The sequence below is a fragment of the Natator depressus genome, chromosome 7 (assembly GCF_965152275.1).
Source record: "Natator depressus isolate rNatDep1 chromosome 7, rNatDep2.hap1, whole genome shotgun sequence".
Lineage (NCBI taxonomy): Eukaryota > Metazoa > Chordata > Testudines > Cheloniidae > Natator > Natator depressus.
The window spans coordinates 60,050,368-60,075,669 of NC_134240.1; the positions used below are offsets into that span (position 1 = coordinate 60,050,368).

At 42.4% G+C, this 25,302-nt stretch overlaps 1 protein-coding gene across 3 annotated transcripts in view; it reads left to right on the top strand.

Moving 5' to 3' along the window:
- TUBGCP2 (tubulin gamma complex component 2) overlaps window positions 1–25,302 on the top strand; it is a 79,663-nt gene that overhangs the window by 486 nt on the left and 53,875 nt on the right. The window contains exons 1-5 of one of the 3 annotated variants that reach the window (XM_074958607.1): window positions 15–112; window positions 3,727–3,884; window positions 12,946–13,074; window positions 15,924–16,100; window positions 20,417–20,576. In XM_074958607.1, coding sequence (XP_074814708.1) covers window positions 3,735–3,884; window positions 12,946–13,074; window positions 15,924–16,100; window positions 20,417–20,576 — 616 coding nt within the window. In that variant the 5' untranslated portion in view covers window positions 15–112; window positions 3,727–3,734. Of the gene's footprint in view, window positions 1–14; window positions 113–3,721; window positions 3,885–12,945; window positions 13,075–15,923; window positions 16,101–20,416; window positions 20,577–25,302 lie in introns of those variants that run through there. The other 2 variants (XM_074958605.1, XM_074958608.1) reach the window with 2 other exon arrangements.

Genomic DNA, 25,302 nt, shown 5'->3' on the forward strand with positions numbered 1-25,302 from the left:
GGTTGGGAGCTCGGCCTTGTCCCATACGCCCCTCCCCGCGGCCCTCAGCGCAAGGCAGGCTGCAGAGCGATTGTCGCCGGCGCTAGGGAGTGAGCGGGAACCTGGGCCTCGGGTGGGGACCCCACAGCAACGGCGGGCCTGGGGTAGCCGTTCCCGTCGTGGCAACGCGGCGGGCAGGGGGAGCTGGCTCTGCGCGGTGGTACTGATCCCCAAGGGGATCTGCCCTCCCGCCGAAACCAATAGCAACATTACGACTCGGGGGTCTCTGGCCCTACGCCCGCTTGGGTTCTTGTTGGTCTTTGATTTGTTTATTGCCGTATCTTCTGGGGCGGGCAGGTGCATGACAGTAGTGTCCGTGCAGAGGTGTAGAAAGGCTTTCTTGACCAGAGGTTTCCTTTAGAGGTTCAGGCACTGGGCTCACCCAATAGAGAGAGGCGCTCCCTGCTCAGTTTGTGTACCAGGTGATTTCTAGCCCCCCTGGCTATAGCATTTTGGTTGTGTCACTGCTCTTGGTTATGGAGGAGCCCCACTACTGCCTGCAGGGATCAAAGTTAGCTCTAATTCTGTGGGAATATCTTTCCCACCAAACTAGTGCATATTATTACGTCACTTACCTTAATCTGAATTAATGTGCCAGGACCCTTGGTCCCATTATTCTAAGAGTTTGTTCTCTGTCTGGATTTTATTTGGATCTTTTAAAATTATTAGCTGAAGTAGCATCTTTTGTTTTTATGCAGTCTCTCTCTCTCTCTCTCTCTCTGCTCCTTTCATCTTCTCTTTGGCTGGTCCTGTACTGTCTAATTTATGCTGGTGTGTAAGGATATCTACTGACAATAAGTCAAAATCAGTCGCTGTTTCCTCCTCGCCAAAACTCCAGATGTATTTCTGTTTCCTTTACAGGTCAAATCCTGTTGTGAAATAAATCCACCAGGTTTCACTCAGTCTTATTTTCCCACAGATTTACTGTTAGTATGTTACTTTCTTAAGTGTGGGTTTGATTGACATTCCCAGTGAGGTTAACTAAGTATATTAAAAAATGATGCTAATTTCAGAATAACTGTGTGAGGATTCAGTTATCTCTTTCCCATTAGTTGTTACTATATTTGAAGTTGCAAGAAAATGTGTGGAACTGTAATAAGTAGAAACTGGACACATTTTTACCCTTGACTCTCTAAAGATGAGAAGATCTGCTGTCCTACTCTTTTCTCCCAGGGCTTTTCTAGACTTGGATTTGGAAGGTGTTTAGGTTATTAACATGTGTTAGTTAAAAATTTCCAAACCCTCGTCTAGACAAGACCTCACTGTGCGATCCAAGCATATATGTAGAGCAGAATATTGGTTTAGGGAAAGGCCCTGCAGATCTTAGAGTATTTTGCTCTTTGTAATCAAATCTGTGTCTCTGTACCATGCCCATCACCTTTGTATCTTGTTGCCAGTATTCAGCTGTTCAGTATTTGCCCATTATTTAAATACCATTTCCTGCTTAATGGGGCTTTTCAGTTTTGTGTCTTTGGTCAAGATGTTTCCTATTTGACATGCAGACTTGCTAGTGTAAACTGATGGTTAGCTGCCTTCCTGCCATTTAGCCTCTAGAGGGCTTCCTCCCCCTTCAATGGGAGACTGTCTCCCCAAGCATACTTTGTGGTTGAGTCAGTGTAACTAATGGGGAGCTTAGAGATCTGGTCATCAGATGAAGAGACAAAGTAGGCAGAGGCTGAGAGGCAAAGGAAAGGAAATACTTTTCTTTCTCTAGCTTTTCCACTGTAATCACTAACAGCTAGTCTACATGTGGAAATTGGCTACTGTCACTATTTCAGAATAACAGGTTTCAGAGTAGCAACCGTGTTAGTCTGTATTTGCAAAAAGAAAAGGAGTACTTGTGGCACCTTAGAGACTAACAAATTTATTTGCGCATAAGCTTTCGTGAGCTACAGCTCACTTCATCAGATGCATTCAGTGGAAAATACAGTGGGGAGGTTTATATACATAGAGAACATGAAACAGTGGGTGTTACCATACACGCTGTAACGAGAGTGATCACTTAAGGTGAGCTATTACCAGCAGGAGAGTGGGGGGAGGGAGACCTTTCGTAGTGATAATCAAGGTGGGCCATTTCCAGCAGTTGACAAGGACAGTAGGAGGGGAAATAAACAAGGGGAAATAGTTTTACTTTGTGTAATGACCCATCCACTCCCAATCTTTATTCAAGCCCAAGTTAATTGTATATAGTTTGCAACTTAATTCCAATTCAGCAGTCTCTCGTTGGAGTCTGTTTTTGAAGTTTTTTTGTTGAAGAATTGCCACTTTTAGGTCTGTAATCGAGTGACCAAAGAGATTGAAGTGTTCTCCGACTGGTTTTTGAATGTTATAATTCTTGATGTCTGATTTGTGTCCATTTATTCTTTTACGTAGAGACTGTCTGGTTTGGCCAATGTACATGGCAGAAGGGCATTGCTGGCACATGATGGCATATATCACATTTGTAGATGTGCAGGTGAACGAGCCTCTGATAGTGTGGCTGATGTGATTAGGCCCTATGATGGTGTCCCCTGAATAGGTATGTGGACACAGTTGGCAACGGGGTTTGGATAGGCAAGGATAGGTTCCTGGGTTAGTGGACAGACAGCCCCCAAACCTGAAGCAAATTCTCACCAGCAACCACACAGCAGAACCACTAACCCAGGAACTTATCCTTGCAACACAGCCCGTTGCCATCTGTGTCCACATATCTGTTTACACAAAGCTAAATTATACTGGCATAATTTTTCTGAAATAGCTATCCTGGTCAATTTCCCTCAGATAGACAAGGCCTAACTCAGTTTTAAGTCACGTCTTTTGTGATTTTGGTACAAGTCTGTATATGGACACTTATTCCGAAATCACTGACCAAACTCATACTTGCATAAAAATAACAAGGTGTGAATTACAAAGGATTTTTTTATTTTGGTGTAAGTATAATCAATCCAGCCTTCAGAAGCCTGCAGCAGCACCTTCAAATTTAACCTCTGCGGAGGAGAGCCTGTACTCTGCATACTACAAAGCTGGGGGGTAAAAGTTTCAAAAGTGCCTAAGGGGCTTAGGAACTATTGTTTATACATGGAACTATTCAGGGACAGCTATGTGTGGACACACTTATTCAAGAATGTGTGTGCCTTGTTCCTGTTTAGTTTAATACAATTTAAAAGTGGATTGAACTAAAGAGGAATAAAGCACTATTATTCCAGAAAAAGCGTCCACACATGGAGTTATGCAAAAACTGTTGTTTCTGCACAACTCCATGGCTATGTACACACTGCAGCTTAAGTTGGTATAAGTTATGTCGCTCAGGAGTGTGAATAAACCACCCCGTTGGGTGATGTAAATTAAACCTACCTAAGCTCCGGTGTGGACAGTGCTATGTCAGTGGGAGAGCTTCTCCTGCTGACATAACTACAAGCCTCTGCACTAGCAGCGCTAAGTTCTGTAGTGTAGTCGTAGCCATGTGTAAACAAGCTCTAAGTCCCAATTTCAAAAATGATTTAGGTACTGAAGAGTCTAAATTACATTGACTTTCAAGGAAATTTAAGCTCTGAAGTGCCAAAGTCATTTTTGAAAATGAGACTTGGGCTCCTAGGCCACTAAGGCAATTTTGAACTTTTTTACCCTTGTTGATTAGCTTTGAATTTTAGTGGTAAGGATCATCTGTTGTGCTTTGCATTCAGTGTACTGTGAAATCTGTAACCCTAGGTGGAAGCATGAGTGAATTCCGCATTCACCATGATGTCAATGAGCTGTTAAGCCTGCTACGTGTTCATAGAGAGGAAGGAGCTGAAGTGTACATAGATCTTCTGCAAAAGAACCGAACGCCTTATGTTACCACAACTGTCTCTGCACACAGTGCTAAGGTGAGTTAATTTGGGTTTACTCGCTGCTAGGCTGCAGTGATGATTGAAATGCATTTTTTTCTTAATTGGAGTGTGACTAGGTGACAGGTCTCAAAGTGTAACCATAAACAGGGAATTGTCATCCAACAGGGATGTGTCTTGTGCGGGCTCACAGGGATCATTATTGGCCCTATGCTATTTAACATTTTTATCAATGACCTGGAAGAAAATCATCACTGATAAAGTGTGCAGATGACACAAAAATTGGGGGAGTGGTAAATAATGAAGAGGACAGGTCACTGATGCAGAGCAATCTGGATTGCTTGGTAAGATGGGCACTATCAAATGATATACTATTTAATAATGACATGTAATGTATACATCTAGGAACAAAGAATAAAGGCCATGCTGATATCAGGGTGGATTTGATTTAAATCACTCGTCAGGAAGATTCAATTTAATCATGGGTTTCTATATAAAAGTGCATTTATTCTTGTTGGTTGTTATAACCTTAATACATACTCTTTACAACTCGGAGAGAGATGTAGGTTTCATTTTTAGAAGGTTACACTATACGTTTTTAAAGTTATTTATTTTGAAAACTTTTCAGATTAGTTTTACAGCTATATCAGAAAATGAATGATTGTTTGATTATTTCATTTACAAAAGGTAATTGAAGCAGATAGTTGTGAAGTCTTTGGGAGGTGAACTATCTCCAATTCAACAGGTTAATCATTAATATTTGGAGGATTTTCTTGCCATGCTGTATTAGGAGGAGAACATCATTAGACAGACATTTAAATTGTTTTGTTTAACTAAAACAACAACATTATGTATTCTGGATTTCTTGAATGGTTCACCCTTAGCTCTGAAGTTCATTATAGTTCACATTATGGAGGGATGATTGCTGGATGTCCATGTCATAGCCAACTCCTCTTCTTCAGCATTTAAGGTTTGACCCTGGCACCGAATATTGAGAATATTTGCAAGAAAATGAGCTGGAGATAGTGCTTGTCCCATTCATTTTTTTAATGTTTGTAATTTAACTCTGTCATTGCATATTTCTCTTTTTAAGATCTCACTCAGTTCTTTCCAAATTTCAACAGAGTCAGTAGTAAAACAGCTATTTCCCTGCGCTTTGTTCAAGGCTACAGAAATAGGCTTCAGGGTACTCAGCATGTGTTCAACATTTCTCTTAAGCCCAATGTTGAGAACTTTGGCTGTGACAGTGCCATCTATTTTTTCATGATTTTGTTCACAAACTGTCATCAGGGTAGGCCAGTCTTGATATAGTGCTCAAAACAGACCTCTACTGAGTTCCATCGCACGTCTTATGGGAGAGTTAGTTTGTTTCCTCTCACTTTTTTCAGAGCAGCTGCTGCAAACTGGTTGTTACGGGAGTATTTTGCAATTTCAACAACATTAGCCTTTATTTCTGGAACATTGAAGTCTTCGCCTAGGAGGCGCATCAAATGAACACTGCAACTGTATGTTATTAGTTTGGGACTCTCTTCTAAATAACTTCGTCTCATCTTGGATACATTTGCAGCATTGTCTGTGACCAAGCTGCGTACTAGACATTCTGTTCTGCTGTGTGTGCATTTCCTGATATATCAATTGTTTCTGTAAGGAAGGCATTCCCTTCTGTCGTATGTGCTTGTGTGACAACAGAAGGATCATTGTGGACATTGCTCCACCCACCAAGACTCAGGTTAACAATTTTACCCTCTATACCTTTTGCACACTGCTCAACTTCTCTTTCATACATTTTATCCAGCAATTTGCCTGCAATATCTGCTCTGTTGGGTGGACTATATCCTGGTCTTAATGACTGAACCAAGTTAATGAAGTGTGGGTTCCCAGTCAGAAAGAAAGGAGAGTTTCTTTCATAAACAAACCAGGCAGTTTTTTTCATCGATTACCTCTTTTTTTAATCTGCTGGTTCTTATCATAAACTTATCTGTGGTAGTTTCCGGATGATGGAGTTTTTTTTTTTCTTTTTGCTACAGGTGATATACTGTGGCTATGTGACATACACGATGTGACTGAAACACTATCATTGGCAGATAACTCTGAAACTATAGAAAATGATGGTGATCTTGAAGGTGGATAGTCTTCAGAATCCTGTGTGTTGAGGATGCATTCTCCTAAACAAAATAAGTCAATGCAGTTATTTAATTATTACTATACTGCTCATTTAGTATTACTCATTGCATTCACTGACACTTAGTACTACTCTAAAGGTGAAATTGTAAAAGGAAGATCTGCCTATTTCAGCTATTTATTTTTATCACAACTGCATCTAAAATGATAGTACCATAGAGTAATAACTATATTTTTTGCTCAAACATGAGAATTCAAGAATAGTCCAGAAGGAAGACAGGCAGTCCTTAAGAAAGAAGTATGAAATAAAAAAAGTTTACCAACCTGAAGATCCTGCATGTTCAGACATGTTCCTTTCATCATCTTCAGCGCAGCTTCCTCATGAGATGGAACACTTCTCATGATGTTGTTTTATTCAGGCAACCAGGCCTTGCATTTCTTTGTTGCACTGTTTGCATTTTGCACGCATGCCTGTCTTTCCCACGGGTAGAGGAACTACATTTAAATATTGTCAAACTGGGTCTCTCTTTTACAGCCTGCTGCCATTATAGATTTTTCTTTCTAGTGAGAGAATAGTATGGTAGATCTCAAATCAATGAAGGCTACACTCAGAAAGACCTCAAGGCTTCTGGAATATGCTGCTCAAACAGTTTCCCTTTTGTTTCTATTGCCTATTCCTCCCTTCTCACATTTATCTCCAGACTTCTTCTCCTTGTCCAGATCTATTTTGCCCCCAACAATTTTCTATTCATTGAACTTTTTGAAACTTTGCACTTTTAGAGAGAGGTAAGGGATTGACTCTGTGTACACAAATTGTAGAGGGACAATAAGGTTGAAGTCTGTTATTTCTCACCTCTTTATATTATTTATTTATTTGTTTAAAAACATTTTTGCTGTTAACAAGCATGTTATCTGTGGAGAGACAAATCCACAGTCTGAGAACTGCAAAACTAAGCATCTCTGATGGTATCTTCTAGACTGAGCCATGAGTCCCATTGGGTAGATAGAAAGATTAGCCTAAATAAACTATACAGAAGCCCCTGGAGCCCCGTAAAATTGGGTCTCTAATTCATGAACTGTTGGAATTCATTTACAAAATTTTTCTTAAACATTACATGAATATATTGTCTCATACTATAGAATTTATAATCCCTGTTACATTATAGCTCAAAAATATCTCATCATGGATCTTTAGATAGGTTTTTTCCTCAAAAAACATTTTATCAAAAAAATTCGATTTAAATAAAATAAATCAGATTTTTAAAAAAAAATTCATTGAATTTTATCCACCCTGGCTGATATGATGGGGGACTCTATCCTGGGAAGCAGTGACTCTTGAGAAGGACTTGGGGTTGGTGGTGGATAACTAGCTGAACATCAGCTCTCAGTACAGTGCTGTGGCCCAAAGGGCTAATGCTATCCTTGGATCCATAAACAGGAGAATCTTGAGTACGAGTATAGAGTTTCTGCTGTTGCTGCTTTCCCCCTCTTTACTCTTCCCCCCCCCCGCACCCAAGAGAGTACCATTTGGCCTAGAGGAAGGCCAGGAGACAATGAGTTCTTGCCTCACTTCTTCCACTTATGATCATTAATAGTTCTGTGCAATTCACATCCCTGTTGTTGAGCATGACCTCATGCTTTCCTACTGCCTAGAGCAGGGGTGGACAAACATTTTGGCCTGAGGGTCACATCTGGGTATGGAAATTATATGGTGGGCCATGAATGCTCATGAGATTGGGGGTTGGGGTGCGGGCTCCGGCTGGGGGTGTGTGCTGTGGAGTGAGGTTAGAAATGAGGAGTTCAGGGTGCAGGAGGGGGCTCCAGGCTGGGGCAGGGTGTTGGGATGCGGGGGGGGGGGCGTTGAGGGCTCTGGCTGGGGGTGTGGGCTCTGGGGTGGGGCTGGGGATGAGGGGTTGGAGGTGCAGGAGGGTACTCAGGGCTGGGACTGAGGGGTTCAGAGGGCGAGAGGGGGTCTGGGCTGGGGCAGGGGGTCGGGGCACAGCAGAGGGTATGGGGTGCTGGCTCCTGGTGGCGCTTACCTCACGCAGCTCCCGGAAGCAGCGGCATGTCCCGCCTCCAGCTCCTAAGCAGCAACGTGGCCAGGCAGCTCTGCACGCTGCCCCATCTGCAGGCGTCGCCCCTGCAGCTCCTATTGGCCACGGTTCCTGGCCAATGGGAGTTGCGGGGGTAGCATGCGGAGCCCCCTGACTGCCCCTATGCATAGGAGCTGTAGCGGGGACACACCGCTGCTTCTGGGAGCTGCACGGAGCTATGGCATGCACAGAGTGGGGCAAGCCCTGAGCCCCACTCCCCGGCTGGAGCGATGGAGAGGGGCAAGCCCCGGACCCCGTTCCCTGGTGGGAGCTTGAGGGCCAGATTAAAATGTCTGAAGGGCTGGGTACAGCCCCTGGGCCGTAGTTTGCCCACCCCTGGCCTAGAGTATAGGTATCATACCCTGTCTGTAAAATGGGGAGGGAATCTGGAGTTTAGAGTTTGTACAAGGCCCTCTCTGAAGGAACCTGGATCAGAACCTAGATCTGTAACTCATTCATTTAGCCACACTGTCTTTCAGAAAGAATATGCCAGATCTTGGCCATGGTGTCTTATAATAGGGATATTCTGTATACCTATCTTTGCAAAGAATTTTGAGACCCACAGATGAATGAGAATTTTGTAAATATAAACAACATTAAATAAACAAGTAGAACCCTTACTTAGCCTGTTACTTTAACAACTGGACCATACTCCTCACCCAGAGTCAGTAAGAGACCCCAGTATTCTATTTCTTTCTAGCAGATAGTTGCAGATGACGGTATATCTTTATTTTCACTCTTTATTTTTAGATCCTGGAAATTCCATACAATTCCATATAGTTAAAAGAACTGTATGAAGAGTTACTCCTGGGAGAATTCATTGCCAAAAAAAAAAAAATTTCTGCACATAATAATTTAAAATTCTGCATATTTTTTGTCAAAATAACATAATATAATCATGCCAGTTAGTAGTGTCTGTTTGAAGAAACTATATTAAGCTTTGTCTACACTAGCACTTTTGTTCGCAAAACTTTTGTTGTGAAGGGATGTGAAGAAAACACACCCCTGACCGACACAAGTCTCACTGACAGAAGTGCCAATGTGGACAGCTCTATGTTGGCAGGAGACACTGTCCGGCCGACATAGCTGCTGCCACTTGTTGGGGGTGGTTTAATTATGCTGGCAGGAGTGCTCTTTCCTGCCAGCATAGAGCGATTAAATGGGAGACCTTACAGTGGCATAGCTGCAGCAGTACAGCTGTGCCGCTGTAAGGTCCATAGTGTAGACATAACCTGATGCTCAAGCAAAGTTTCTTAGCACATGGTCCAGCAGATTACTGATCAAACTCTTAGGTCAAGACCCTCCACCCCCCGCACCCTCCCCGAGTTCAACTGCCGTTTTCCTTTGTCATCTTAGGTGCAATGCCAGAGAGAGACAGGGAAGAGAGAGGAGGGTGTCTTGGGTGCGTGCCCTTTCTTTTTATAGTCCTGTCTCCCCTTTGAGGAGTATTTCCAGCTGGGAGCAAGATGACAGGCAGTCTAGTGAGGAAAGGAAAGTCCATGCTGTGTCTTTGCTAAAATGTAGATTTTTGTCCCTGCTCTCTTCCTTGCCAAGGAATGGCCACTCAGGAGGTAATGGTCCATCAGCCTTGTTGACACCTGGCTGAAGCATCAGCTTGCCCTTTATCTCCAAGAAAGTGGCTTAGCCACTCCCCAGACTTATCTGGGAAAAATACTTCAGTCATGATTTCAGTTTATGTTTATAACTTTACATATAATGTTGCTATGTGCATTTTGCCATGACATTATTGATCAGCAAATTATGAGTTTTTAAATGATACTTCACAAGGCATATCTTATACAAACATTATTACAGTAGTGTGTAGAGTTTGGACACGGGTATATTTTGTCATACACATGTAAGCTTACTCCTTGCACTTGTGCATATGCATTTTGATACAGTCTTTAGTTGCCGTATATACTCATTCATTAGCCCCTTCATTTATAAGCTGACCCCCCAAAATGGATAGGTAAAAATAGTAAAAACTGTATGACCCTTTCATAAGCCGACCCTATATTTCAGGGGTTGGCAAACTTTGGCTCCTGGCCCGTCAGGGTAAGCCGCTGGCGGGTCGGGACGTTTTGTTTACCTGGAGCGTTCACGAGCACGGAGCCCCTCAGCTCCGAGTGGCCACAGTTTGCTGTTCCCAGAGCTCCATTGGCTGGGAACGGCAAACCGCGGCCACTGGGAGCTGAGGGGCTCCGTGCTCGTGAACGCTCCAGGTAAACAAAACGTCCCAACCCGCCAGCGGCTTACCCTGACGGGCCGGGAGCCAAAGTTTGCCAACCCCTGCTATATTTTAAAAGCTGGAGTCACAAGAAACACTCAAAAGTTTTGCTAGAATTATTTTAATGTAATATAACGAAAAACCTTTTGTTGTTATAATAATATCTGAACAAATATGTATTCACCTTCAAAATTACAGTCCATATTTAAAATCAGTAAATGGATATTTAAAACAATTAACTTAGAACAATATGAGACTTTAAAAAGTTTTAAAATCCTTCAAAGTCTGAATCAGTCTCTGATTCACCAAACAGTTCATTAAACTCTGCTTCAGTCACAGCTGCACCTGCATTGTCATTGTACATGTCGGCAGTGTCGTCTTCAGACTCAGATTCCTTCTCATCATCAGCCTCTGTTGTGTCATTATCAAATATGGCATCATCTTCTGACCCGTCGAGTGCATTGCTGATACAGTATTTCCTAAATGATTTTTCTATCATTTCTGAGGGAATGGACACTCACGCGTTCTAGATCCACTGGGCGACCAGATTGATTTCGGGCTTCATAAGATTCCTGCCTTTTGTCAACTTTGCCATGCCTGAGCACATCACATTTTGCATAGTCTGTCTTTAAAGGGTCTGTTCAGGCAGACATCAAGCAGTTGTAGAACTGAATTTAAGCCTCCAGGTATTACAGCCAAAGTAGTTTTCATATTTTTGGCCACATTTTTCACCTCATCCTTCTTGTATGCCCTGAACATGTTCCAAACAAGCATATCAGGTTTCTTGAAAAGTGCACCTGATCTCTTATTCCACGCTTTTTCCAGCCATTCAGTAGTCCCACTGTCAGCCATCCATCCCTTTTTGTGTGCTCGTATGAGGACACCAGCGGGAAATTTCATGTTTTTAGGCAAGATTTTTCTTTTAAAAATAACAACAAGAGGGAGCTTTGATGCATTTGCCAAACACGATAAAACCACTGTAAAATGAATTTTTTTTCATGGCCAGTGCTTTTAATTAAAACTGTTTTTTCACCAACAACGTTCTGTTGCTCGGGAGATAGAATGTCACCGGTGTTTCGTCCATATTTCCTATTTGTGACAGTTCAAATGCATATTCCTTTCGATATTTTATAATAAGCCTTTGGAAAGATTTGATTTTTACTTCCAGATCTCTCAGCAGCTTTTGCCCTTTCTTTGTTCGCTGACGAAGACAGAGGCTATGATGGTTCATGAAGCGAGTACACCAGCCCGCTGATGCAACAAACATTGATGGCTTTACTGCCTTGTGTTTGTCATCTTTCGACATTTGCAGAGCACGCAGACGAATTCCAGTTCCAGTGACAATGTACCCATTTTGTCGACATTCAACAACCCAATTACTGAGATCTTTCTCTAGCTCAGGAAATGAAGCGCACCTCGTTGGACATTTTTTCTTGCTTCTTGGCATGTCTTTTAGTGTTGTTTTATTTTTTCGCCATTCTCTTACTTCTCATTGATACAGAATTTACGAGCAGCGGCACAATTATTGTTTGCTTCTGCATATTCAACAACTTTAAGTTTGAGTGCTGTATGATAAGCAGACCTTTTTCTTTTGATTTCACCGTTGTTCATTTTAAATACTAGTATGAAAATAGATGATTATTATTGTAGTTATAGATTTTGTAGGACTTTATATAGGAATGCCACCTGCTTTATCACTGTCAAATTATTATTTTTCTTTGCTTATTTCAAAGCAGCCCTGTAGATTGGCATGTCTGTGGGGATAACAGGCTATTTCAATTTTATTAGAGATTCCATCGATTCTGCATGTTATATTTTCATATTGGCTAGAGACTTATGGGGTCCATTGGTAGAAGTGCATGAAGAGATCAAATTATACAGTAGCAGACTGACACCAGTGCTATAGTACTATTGTTCATTGTATTTTTCTGATTGGCTTGTAAGGCATAGCATTTTGTGAAATGCATCGGTCAAATGTCATGCAGATCTGCAGCACTGCTCTTTTAGTATTCCTTTCAAGCCAATCTAGTCCACTAAACAAAGCCTTTGCAACTTTAAAAGGCTGCAGTATTGAGATCAATAAATGGGTTGGCAAACTTTGGCGCCCAGCCTGTCAGTGTAAGCCGCTGGCGGGTTGGGACATTTTGTTTACCTGGAGCATCTGCAGGCATGGAGCCCCTCAGCTCCCTGTGGCCGTGCTTCACCTTTCCCAGCCACTTCGCGCAGCTCCCATTGGCTGGGAATGGTGAACCGCAGCCCCAGGGAGTTGAGGGGCTCCATGCCTGCAGACGCTCCAGGTAAACAAAACGACAATGTATTAGATATTCAATTCAATGATTCCATAGAGTTTAAAATCATAAATTTTTGGTGTAGACCCATTTATAAGTCAACCCCCGCTCTTTGATGTGTCGCTTTTTTACCAAAAATATTCGGCTTATGAACAAGTGTATATGGTATATGATCACATACTGGTTTTTGCACAGCACCTCTGTGGCTCTTTGTAAAGTTAGGTATGCAAAGGTAGCCCCATTTTACAAACACCAAAACCAAGATTTGACATTTTCTTTGTTCTTCTAAATAGTGCATTTGAAACTTTCTCCTAATATGCTAAACTTTATGTTTAAGTACTTAACTTGTATTATTATATGATGTTTTACAGGTTAAAATAGCAGAATTTTCTCGAACTCCAGAAGATTTTTTAAAGAAGTATGATGAGCTGAAATCTAAAAATACAAGAAATCTAGATCCTTTGGTGTATCTGCTGTCGAAGCTCACAGAAGACAAAGAGGTAGCATATTTGTTTCTGCGTTTCTGTCAGTCTGATACATAATATTTGGAAGTAGCAGCAATGATTTCTGATTATAGTAAACCCTATTAAGAAGCTGTTCAGATAAACATATCTGAACCAACTAGTTAAGATTACAATAGGGTATGTGAGGGCATTCATTTTAACCCCCTGTTTCCCAGCAAGTTTCTTTTGGGTCTAGACATGAATTTTAATTTTGATTTTGAGAAAAATCCATTCAAGCTATTTTGAATTATATAAGGGTAAAACCATACATTTTACACTCTGAGAAGATGTTAAGATGTCTTTGTGCATAATATGTATAAAATTAGAAAAATAACAGTTCTAAGCATTTAAAAATTGGACATTTCACCAGAACAGGTCTTCTCTTATGCTCATCACTGCACTGCTAAGGCCCTGATCCTGCAATCTATTCTGCACAGGATAACTCTTGTGCCCATGCAGAGTCCCATTGATTTCATTTCCATTCCATGTGGATGTAAGCATACAGATTATATTGCAGGATTTGGGGGCCTTAGTTAGAGTCTGAACTAATATCTGTGGAGAAGGTACTCAGTGTACAAAACTTGATTTGCAGATAGATTTTGAATGCAGAAATTTTTTCTTCTTAAAACTTATCTGGAAATCTTCAACAAAGTAAACTTAATGGCTGAAATTTTTCAAAAGTGGCTTCTTATATTGGATGTCTCCATTTTTAGATGGCCAGCTTGATACATGTTGGCCCTGATTTACAGAAGCTTTAAGCACCCATGGCTGCATCTGCAGGTCCTGTTGATTCAGTCCCAAGTGCTTCAAAGTTGGGCACCCAAAATCAGAGGTCACTTTTGAGAATTCTGACCTTCAAAACTTCAGTAGTTAGTTTCCTGGGGAGATAACCTCATGCCCTAAAGTGTTTGTTTTCTATGAAAAAAAACTAAAACATAAAAAAATTTAAACACTGACGTCTCTCTTTGTTGAAAGTTTTGTGCTATAAATCTTAATTTTGTTTTTTTCAAACCCACTCTTCAAGGACGTCTCACTGCATATTACAAGTCCTGCACTCTTGGTATTTGCAATGTGAACAAGTAAACGAACACAGTGTAGCTGAAATCATCTGTTTTTTTTTTTTTTTAAATGAATTGAAAGGAGTTACAGGTACTCTCCCTGCCGCTAATACCCCTGACAATTTCTTGGTTTCAGAATCTTATCTTCTGTTTTCTTTGTTGTTGTTGTTGTTTAAAAAAATTAATCTCTCTATTCCTTTGTGAGAAATCCACAGTTTCATCTATTGTTTCTAACTGGCTACATCAGGGAAAGAGTAAAGATGAATACAGGAAGGGTTGTCAAATGCACAGAGTAAACATACAGAAAAAGACTTTTTTCCCTCTGTTCTCTGTTACAGTTGTCTGGGAGGTTATTTGAAACAATAGAAGGTGAAAGAATGCAAAGAAAATTGTGATTTTTAAATTGCTGTGTCCTTGTAAGTGCCACATCTACAGAGCTTGTAAAGTGCACCCCTTTGGAGCTTTTTTCCTCCCTTTTTCCTTTGTGATTTCTGTTAGAGTATGAGCAGGAGGACCCAGAGGCGGATTGAGTAGACGGGCTTCTTTGTTGCGGTACTTGTTCCCCTTGACCCAGTTGTTGAGTAAGCACTGAATTAGTTACAGCAAACTCTTTTTATCTAAGTTAGTATGTAAATACCTACATTTACTAGAACACTCCCAAAACCCTTATTGAGTAATATGAACGCCCATACAATGAATATTAATAGCTATATACGGAATATAATTATCCCCGCCCCTGTTTACTGTTTACAGCATTAAGCATATTCTACAGACAATTTTACCTTGAAGATCTATTTCTTTGCAGTAATTGCAGGCACAAATTCTCTTGATCAGCAGCTCACAGGGAAGGGAGGAAGGGGCCATGACCCCGAGCTCGTTTATGTAGCTGGGAAAGGAAGGGGGGAGATAACACTGCTTTACACAAAGCATATCCTTTAGAGCCCCACATTCCTTATGTCGCTGCAATGCTTATCAATCCTTAACAAGCAGAAGGGAAAGGAGAGGGATAGCACTTTATCTATCAAGTGCAGAAATGTTGCCCGTGCTTCTACCCCCTAATACCATGTCAGCATACCAGCAGTTTCCCAGGTCTTTACTTAACCCTTAAATATCCCAACAATTTCCTCTTTAAAAAAGGGGGTGAGGGGTAGAAAAAGTTATGTTAATGTAGCATTCACATTGCACGTTAAATGCCCAGAAGTCAAGAAATGAAAAAAATTCTCACTAAATTTAATTCAATTACAAGGTACATAGAGTTCGTTATAGTCCAGTTTCTTTTAAAATATATATCTTAATATATTACTGCTTGTTTTATGGCATACATCTAACAGACAGGAAACTGTTTTTGAATGTTTAACTTAGTGACCTTAATGTCACGCAAATGTATGTTTTTGCTTGCCATGGCAACACTAAAAAGAGGATTTTGCATAGGGATCTAAATACCGTTTAAAAAGTTAACCGTTTAAATGATTAATATATTTCATTTAAATGGTTAACCAGCTGGGGCTGGCGGGGGGCGGGGGTTAACAGTTAAGGTGGGTTAACCGGTAAGACTAATGCTTACCAGTTAACCGGTAAACATTTTACATCCCTTATCTTGCACAAAGACAGCTTATAAAATACTTGAATCAAGGAGGAGTTGAAAGAGGGGTGAGATGTGCAATGACTGTGTCCATGTGGGTGAAGGTCTCTCTGATCTATCATTTTTTGATATTTCTAGAGCATCTTGTCTAAATCTTGTTCTGCTGCATTCATGAATAAGTTCTTTTTGTTGTTGTGTATTTGTAGACCCTCCAGTATTTACAGCAGAATGCTAAGGAAAGGGCAGAACTTGCAGTGAATGCCACAACAAGTGGTAGTACCAGTTTTACCATTCCGTCAACCACTTCCAAGATATCCATGCAAGAACTTGAGGAGTTACGCAAGCAACTTGGCAGTGTAACAACTAGCTCCAGTGTACAGCAGGTACTGTCTCTTCCACAGTTTGGAGATACAAGACTACTTTGAGTGTGTAGGGCTTTAATCATTATCTTTTATTACCTTGTGGTGTAATTGTGGCAAAGTGTGAATTTTCTGTAATATTTTTATGAATCCTATGTGTGCCTCACTTTCCCTCTGTACTTTGCATTGCTTCCCAGTGGAAGAAAAAAGGATAAGTCTTCTCTTGTGTGTGGGGGGGGTCGGGGGGGAGGTGGCCGGACACAGGACATGGTGTGGGTGTCACCTTGCTATCTGGTCTGCAGTAAATAGTATAATTAAGGAACTGGTTGAAACTGATGCAGATCAAAATGGGTTCCAAAGGGACAATGAAAGCCCCAATGACTGAACAATTGACACTCAATACTAGGTAGATGGGGCTGCAAACTCAGCATTGCCCTGCCTGGAGACAGAGGACTGGGAGGGCATAAAGAGTGGGCTTCTGGAAGAAGCTGGCTGCTCTCATCTGGGACTGAAAAAGAAGTCAGAGAGACAGAGCCTAAGAGGGAGTCCATTACAACTTGGATGGTGGATTGCTCTAGCTAGACCAACATGGACTATGTTTTAACATTTGTTTCTCTGTGCTAACTCAAGGATTTCTGTCAGGGTTCCTTCCTCACTCTGACCTCTAGGGTACAGATGTGGGAACCTGCATGAAAGACCCCCTAAGCTTATTTCTACCAGCTTATGTTAAAACTTCCCCAAGGCACAAAGTCTTTACTCTTGGATTAATTAAACGCTGCCACCATCAAGTGATTTAGACAAAGAACCAGGGAAAGTACCACTTGGAGTCCTATTCCCCCAAAATATTCCCCCAAGCCCTACACCCCCTTTTCTGGGGAAGGCTTGATAATGATATCCTCACCAATTGGTACAGGTGAACACAGACCCAAACCCTTGGATCTTAAGAACAATGAAAAAGCAATCAGGTTCTTAAAATAAGAAGTTTATTTAAAGAAAAGATAAAAGAATCACCTCTGTAAAATCAGGATGGTAAATATTTTACAGGGTAGTCAGATTCAAAACATAGAGAATCCCTGTAGGCAAAACCTTAAGTTACAAAAAGATACAAAAAACAGGCACACACATTTCCTTCAGCGAATTTCACAAGTGAAAATAAAGAAAACCTAACGCATTTTCTAGCTAGATTACTTACTAACTTTACAGGAGTTAGAGGGCTTGCATCCTTGATCTGTTCCCGGCAAAGGTATCACACAGACGGACAAAGGCCTTTTTCCCCCCCTCCAGCTTTGAAAGTATCTTGTCCCCTCATTGGTCATTTTGGGTCAGGTGCCAGCCAGGTTACCTGAGCTTCTTAACCCTTTACAAGTAAAAGGACTTTGCCTCTGGCCAGGAAGGATTTTATAGCACTGTATACAGAAAGGTGGTTACCCTTCCCTTTATATTTATGACAGCTTCCAATTCTGTATTCCAATTGACTCACAAATCCTGCTCTTTTTTGAAAATGCTGTTTGGTGTCACTGCAAATACTTGCTGGGATGCGTCATTCCCTAAAGAATGTACAAGTCTCTAACCAGCAGTCTATTTCAGTTGGACTCATTGAGCAGAGCTCACAGTATGAAGCAGAAACTCTGGAGCCAAGAGGTTCAGTCTTGGAGGCAGTGAGGCCAGATGGCCTACTCTGAAGGAAGAGACCGACCCTTTGGTGGTCTGGCACACTGAAAAGATTCCTCCAAGAGACTGTTTAAAAGCTGGAGCATCGCACAGATTCTGTGGATCCGTGTATGATTATAACAGAATCCCAGTGCAGGAGGGCAAGGAACTGAGAGGTATCTGGTAGAGAGTTTCATCTGGCCTGACCCGTTCAGTATTCCTCCACTCACTAATATCATAACCTGTATATAAAAGGTGTCATGTAACTTATCAATAGAAAGCTAATAACATACTGATCATTAATATTATTCTGTAATGTATATACGGAGGACAAATTCAAAATTGCAAACATACTGGGAATTATGATCTTGAAGTGTGTTTGCAAGGCATGGCTGAAGTTACCCCAACCGAGTCAAAGGTACTTCCAAGGTACATTAAAAGACAGTGGGAATTCATTTACATAAAAGGTAAACAGAACCATCAAGCTAACAAGGGGAGGAGATAACCACTCAACACCATGTCAGTGGGGAGATTGCAGGAACAGATCAATTTATATTTTAACAAACCAGCTGGGAAAGAAGCCAGCATGGAACTTCCTTCCCCACAAGACTCCATAACTCCTTCCTTATGGCGTGAATGAACTTTAATTGGGGGTAACTATCAGGAGAATCCATTTCAAAGGTTCACTGTATGATAAAAGAGAGAGAGGCAAAGAACCTCAGATTATCTTTCATCTAAGAAGACAAAAGAACGGAGCGCTTTGGACTTGGTGGCAGATCCTGACCAAGTGGGTGGTCAGCCATGTCCTGGGAGGTGATGTGGTAAGAATCTTACTTTGAACCAGGACTATAGTTTTGTTAAGTCTTGATCTCTAGAAAGCATTTTTCACTTTTATTTGCTTATAACTATTTCTAACTCTGTCCTTTATACTTGAACTCACTTAAAATCCTATTTCCTTTTGATAATAAACTTGTTTTACTTTTAATTGAAACCAACCCAGTGCTGTGTTAGAATTGAAGTGATAGTTAACTCCAGTTATAGTGATAAACTGTGCACTTTGTCTCTTTAAAGGAGCAAACAAATCTTATTCCTCTGAATGGTCCAGGAAAGGGGCTGGACATTGCAGAGTGCACAGTTTTGGGAAAATTGGGCACTGAGAGGTGTTTGGTTATACCTGGCAAGATGACCGTAAGCAGGTGGAGTCCAGAATGTGACTGTGTTGTAACAAGCAGGTGCTGGAGTCAGAACTGATCTGGGGCAACTTATTACACATACTCATCTTGTATGCTGGCTGGGAGCATCCAGCTACAGCACCAGAGCAATTTTAAGGCACTCAGGGTTACAGGGCAAGTGATGACAACCTCTAACTGGTGTGGGTTGCACCCAGAGTGTGACACAGTGATAGTAATATGGTTTGGAAGTACAGAAATCCAGTATAAGAGCTGTCCTCAATCCCGATTCACCATCAAGAATATAGGGTTCTTTTCTGGCTGTGGAGTTGCACCTTGAATACACATTCCTCTTCCAGTGTCTTCATGACATTTATCCCTGGGACAGTGAGATGTGCTGTCCTATTGGAGTCACTAGTGGCCAGTGCATCTGACTTCAGTCCTTGGTTCTCTCATTAGGACTCCTGCCAGTGTCTAGTCCTCAGGATTAGCTTTGTGACTGTTAGGCTCAGAAGCCCAAACTGTTGGAAGGAGAAGGGGATCAGACCATGAGCTGCCTCCTCATCTGGCCCTAATTTTAGAAAGGGAGATTGCATGCAATAGAGGGCCCCAAGCATCTGGTTGCTTTGCTTGTGCTTAAGGCTAGCCCTACTAATGCCAGAAGTGTTTGGAGATGGAACTGGCCAAGGTGGAGGTGATGGTATTGTTAGAGGAGAAAGAAGTGGAAAAGACAAGAACATAGAGAATTCATCGCATCACAGAGGATATTTGGGGTTAGTCAAATGAGAAGCACAGAGTCCAGCAAAGCCAGTTCCTACATCAGGTAAACCTTAGGATATTTTTATGAGCATCTGCATATTGTGGGGAGCACTGGGTCAGTGTGTGCCAGGGATTGCAGGGGACAGTGTACAGGGGTGGAATGTGTCACACGTTTACCAGGGAGAATGGTGCATTAGGGTGGGAAAGTGCCATGCATTTCCTCAGATTCTCAGTATCACTAGAGCTGTTCTGTGGTTTGTTAGCCAACACGTTATTCTCTTCATAATTTGGAAGATGGGATTTAATTCTGGGTTGTGACCCAGATTTCAACCCATAGTAAATTGTCACAGCTGAGAAATAAAACTCTAAAATCACCAGTTTATTCTGTGGACACTGGTAAACTCTACCTGAGAATGGCAAAATGCAAAAATGACGTCTTCCGTGGTACTGGCCAGTCCCTTGTAGGCAGAAAAGTTAACCTGCCTTTCTGTCTTCTTATAGTGACTGAGCCCTAGAGTTGGGAATGGGAAAGCCAGGCTGTTTTGTCTTTACTTAGTGAAATAAACAAAGCTTCTAAAAATGCTTGAGCATACAAAGAAAAAAGCCCTGCAGTGTTATAACCAATAGCCAGGTCCTGCATCCTGTTCTCTCCACCGTTGTCCTCAGATTGACTAGTTCAGCAGTTTGTAATTGATGTCTGGTTTGAAATGATGCTTTTCCAGGTCGGTGTTTTTAAAGAAGCCCCTCTCTCCTTTCTGACAGCCTCTTGAGCTTATACGAAAGATACTCCGAGACAAGCAAAACAAGAAGAATTCTTGCCAGCCTATTCCAGTATTTCCAGCCTGGGTATATGAGAGATCTGCACTTAATGGGGATTTCTTCACTGGATCCAATTTAAGTACTGACACAACAGTGCCTATAGGTATGTATCACACAGACAAAAATGACGAGTGTTTTATTCAGTGCATTTGCTTTCTGGTCTCATTCAGATTTCACCAAATATTCAAGATGAGGAGAAAGCTTAGCTCCGGTTAACTCTGCTAAGTAAGAAATGGGCTGAGAGAAAAGCCTTAAAACTTTGTTTACAGTATTTGTCAATACCGAATCCCAGCCCCAAAATTTTATTGGATGCCATGTTTGAAACCAGATGATAACACAGCTGTTTGCTCCAGTCAGACCCCAGTGTGACAGGTTTCTTCAGATATTGTAGACCCTCAGAAAGATGGGGTCACCTGAGATCGTGGCCATTCAGATAACTCATCCCCACCTGGGTGCATGTCAGAAACATCTGGCCAAAGCACCAGGAATCAATGTCATCTGATGGCTCTGAGGTATGGGATGTAGGGTGACTTGGAAATGTCACGGTGCTAGTCCTGACTGTATACTCATAGGATCTGTCAGATCAGTTCATGCAAGATTTTCTCTGGAGCCACCTTCCCCCAGCATTGTGGAGATGAAAATGATGCTGCTTCTTTGAGTGATTGCACATGTCTATGCCACTGTTGGTATGTGTGCATGCCTCGTGCGCAGATATCAGAAATATTTTCCCTCTGCAGCACCCATCAGGGCAGCTCGAGCGCCCTCTGCCATCATGCACCACTGGGTGCAGGTATAAGAGGATGGAGCCACCCCAACACCTCTGTTCCTTCTTACCACCAGTGACAGTTGTTGGAGAGCTCCAACAATCTTGATATTGCAAGTTTTTCCCCTCACTCTTTGTATATAGTTTGTTCGCTTTAGTAATTAGTTAGGTATAGAGTTCAATTAGTGTTAGTGATAGGTTTTAGCTTTAGGTCCTTTTTGGACCAAATTTGAATCTTGGAACCGGTATTGCAGCCATGCCTAGTTCTCCAGGGATTAAGTCCTGCTGGTTGTGTGCCAGGTCAGTGCTGGTCAGTGACAGGTATCACATTTGTAAAAGATTTTAGCCTCTCTAGAGCAACGAGCTTTAAGTGTCTGCCTATGGAGGCAGCAAGCCATCTGATTCAGAGCATGCTCTGAATGCTGCACTTTAAGTATGGAGTACACCACCCGAGATGTCTGCAGCACCTTGATCTGTCAAAGAAGAGAGAGAACTTCCAAAGACCCGGTACCCCATTCAGCAAGATCATTGCTGCTAAGGCCACCTAGAGGCAAAGACTCGGGGGGACACTCTGAGGGGAAGTGTTCCCAGAATGCTCCTCATCTTGAAAAGGGTTTTTGTCAGTTTTGGAACTTTTGCTACTTCCATTGCAGCTGAACCCTGAAGTTCCTATGCAAAGAAAACAAGCTCAAGACCCAGTTCAAGTATCGATGATGCCAGAGGCATACACAGCTGCCAGAGAACTACTCAGTCTTTCTGTACCAGTGACCCTGGCGATACAGGAAGAATTTCAGCCAATACTGGTGACTGCAGTTCCTACACCACCTCCGCTACAGCATGCAACCTGATGCCCTCTACGCTTCCAGTACCTAAGAGCCAGTACATTCCGGAGGAAATCCACCATTAAAATCCTCAGTACCACCATCCCCAGGCTCAGCTTATGCTTATCTATTTCCTGTCCACACAGGATCTGCACCACTCTTGTCACGGGACTCAGAGTCATCTCCTTCAGACTCAAAGTTTGGGTCTTTGTGTCCCATTCGAAATGGGTCTCATAGTCCCAGCAGTGAGCACATCTCAAGTCACAATGGCCTGTGCGAGCACGGGCCTCACCACCATGTCAGTGGCCTTTCTGGATTCTGTGGGGTGTCTCTCTCCTGGTAGGACCTTACCTCACCCACCTCAGTTGACTTCTTTGAGGGTGTACTGAGATCATTGTCACCACAGATAACTCTCTGACACCTAATGCAGGTACCAGGCAGCTGGAAGTTGCTCAGACATCTCCTCCACCACAAGAGGGAACAGATATTGCTTCAGCATTCTGGTGCATTGTCTTCCTCATCACCAGATGAGGCTTTAGAGATGGTGAGCAATTCACTGACACGGGAAGATTACCAGGCTCACAAAGAACTGCTTAAAAGGGTGGCCTCAGTGTAAGACATTAGGGTGGATTTGGTCTGCAAGAAATCTCACAAATTAGTGGACATACTAGCTTCGATGGGTCCCTCCAAAGTGATGCTCCTGATTAATGAAGCAATTCTGGAGCCTGTCAGAACACTCTGGCACACCCTTTCTTCCCTAGCTCCTACAGCGAACTGTGTCCTTTCTAAGTGTTTTGAATACCTCTACATTCACCCTCGCCCAGGCTCTTGGTGTGGTGGCAGCAGATAATGAGTGAATGAGGCAGGGGCACCAAGCATCAACGCAAAAGGGGAAGGAATCAGAGACTGGACTAGTTTGGTTGCAGACTTTATTAAATGACAGGGCTACAACTTAGAATTGCTAACCAGCAAGCTCTTCTAAGTCGCTTTGACTTCACTCTGTGGGAAAACATGAAGTTTAAAGACAGGCTACCAGAGAACTTCAGGCAGGAGTTTAATGTGGTGATGGAAGAGGGCAAGCTGGTGGCCAGGACAGCTTGTATATAGCAGATTCAGCAGCTTTACTGCAGGCATCCGATCTTCCGCCTGAAGTACAGCAGAACATTCAAGATCTGCCCTTTGAAGGGCCTGCCTCTTTGTGGAAAAAATGGACGATAGGCTACGTAGCCTAAAAGATTCAAGGAGAACTCTGAAGTTGCTTGGCGTCAATACACTGTGACAAAGAGGAAGGAGTTCCAGCCCCAGCAGGCTCAGAGATATCAGACATTTATCCCATGGCCCCAAGACCTTCCAAGAAAAAGGGGCAGGAGGTACTGGCATCAACCACCTCCACCCCCTCTTCCTTTGTGACAGCAGGTTCCTCTCGACAAGCAGTTCATTCTAAGCGTGCATTTTGACAGGTTTGTTGATGGCAATATTACTGTTCCTTCCCATATGTTTGCCAATCATCTATCCCACTTCCTCTGTTCTTGGATTGGACTGGTGGGTCCTGAGCACAGTGTATCTGGGATATTCCCTTCAATTTGTTTCTGTCCTCCCTTCCCACCTCCTCCCCTGTCCCTCTTCAGTTCCCTTCGTTCCCCCACAACCAATGTATACATTGGTCTTGGATGCCTCATCCCTGCATTTGGGGCAGGGGTGGCACATATGGGAACCTTGAGTGTGAACTCAAGGTTTGTGGTCTTCACAGGATCTGAGGACCCATGTAAACATCAGGGAGCTAAGTGCTGTCCATCTAGCCTGTTTTGACCTTCCACCCACATATTATGTGGGGAAATCTGGTAGTTTTAATGGATAACACAGCATCTATGTTCTACATAAACTGAAAGTGAAGAGTGTTGAGTGCAATTGTGCCAGGTGGCAATTCTCCTGTGGGAGTTCTGCATAACCAACTCTATTCACCTAAAAACTGCTTACCTTCCAGGAGAGCAGAACATATCGACAGATCACCTGAACAAGTCAATTCACCATGAATGGCCAGATCCACCATTCAGCTGTGGGGGGCTCCCCTAAAGGATATGTTTACAACAAAGGCCAACAGAAAATGCCATCAGTTCTGCTCCCCAGGGGGTCACAGCCAGGTTCATTAACAAACGCTTTACTGCTTGCCTTATACTACGCTTTACTTCCTGCTCTATGCCAAATGCTTTACAAACACTTTATTCCCTGCTCTATGTCTTTCCTCCGATACCATTCCTCTCCAGAGTCTCATGGAAGACCAAACAGGACCATGCTTGCCGTATACTAATAGCACCAGCGTGGCCTCAGCAATACTAGACCTCAGCCCTACTAGCATTGTCGGTGAGACCTTCTCTGTCTCTCCTGTTGGATGAAAATGTGATTTCCCAGGACCTTGGCTGTCTGCTCTACCCAAATCTACAAGCCCTCTGCTTGACAGCATGGATGCTTCATGGTTAACACCATTAGAAAGTGCTTGCTCAAAAGACGTTAAGGAAGTACTTCTAAATAGCAAAAAGCCTTCAACCAGGTGTACTTACCTGGCTAAATGGAAATGTTTTTCTATCTGGTCTTAATAGAAATGTGTCTCTCCAGAGCAAGATTCTGAGCAAGCATGTTTTGAACTATCTATTGCACCTAAAATATCAAGATCTGACAGTTAGTCCTTTTAGAATACATCGAGCAGCTATTTGTTTTTCCCCATTCAGTGGGTAATAGATTGCTTTTTTTCAACTCCATAACTGTCAGATTTCTAAAAAGGTTTAAAAGGTTATCTTCACAGGTACAAGAACTTGTTCCCCCAAGGGATCTCAACCTGGTGTTAACAGAATTAATGGGACCACCCTCTGAACCTCTCACGTATTGCTCCATACTCCACCTCTGTATGAAAGTGGCATTTCTTGGTTGCAAAAACCTCAGCAAGGAGAGTGGATGAGTTGACAGCCTTTGTTTAAGAGCCTCTTTATACAGTTTCCCATAGGGATAAAGTTTACCTCCGCCCTCACCCAAAATTCCTGACAAAGGTGGTTTCCAATTTCCTCTTGAACTGGGAAATTTATTTGCCAGCTTTCTTCTCATATGGATAGAGATGAGGACACGCTTCTATCATTGAATGTAAGGAGGGCTTTAGTCTTCTACTTGGACTGCACCAGGTCTTCTCGATCCTTAACACAGTTATTTGTGTCACTTGTGGACAGGGTGAAATACAGTCTAGTTTCCACTCAGAT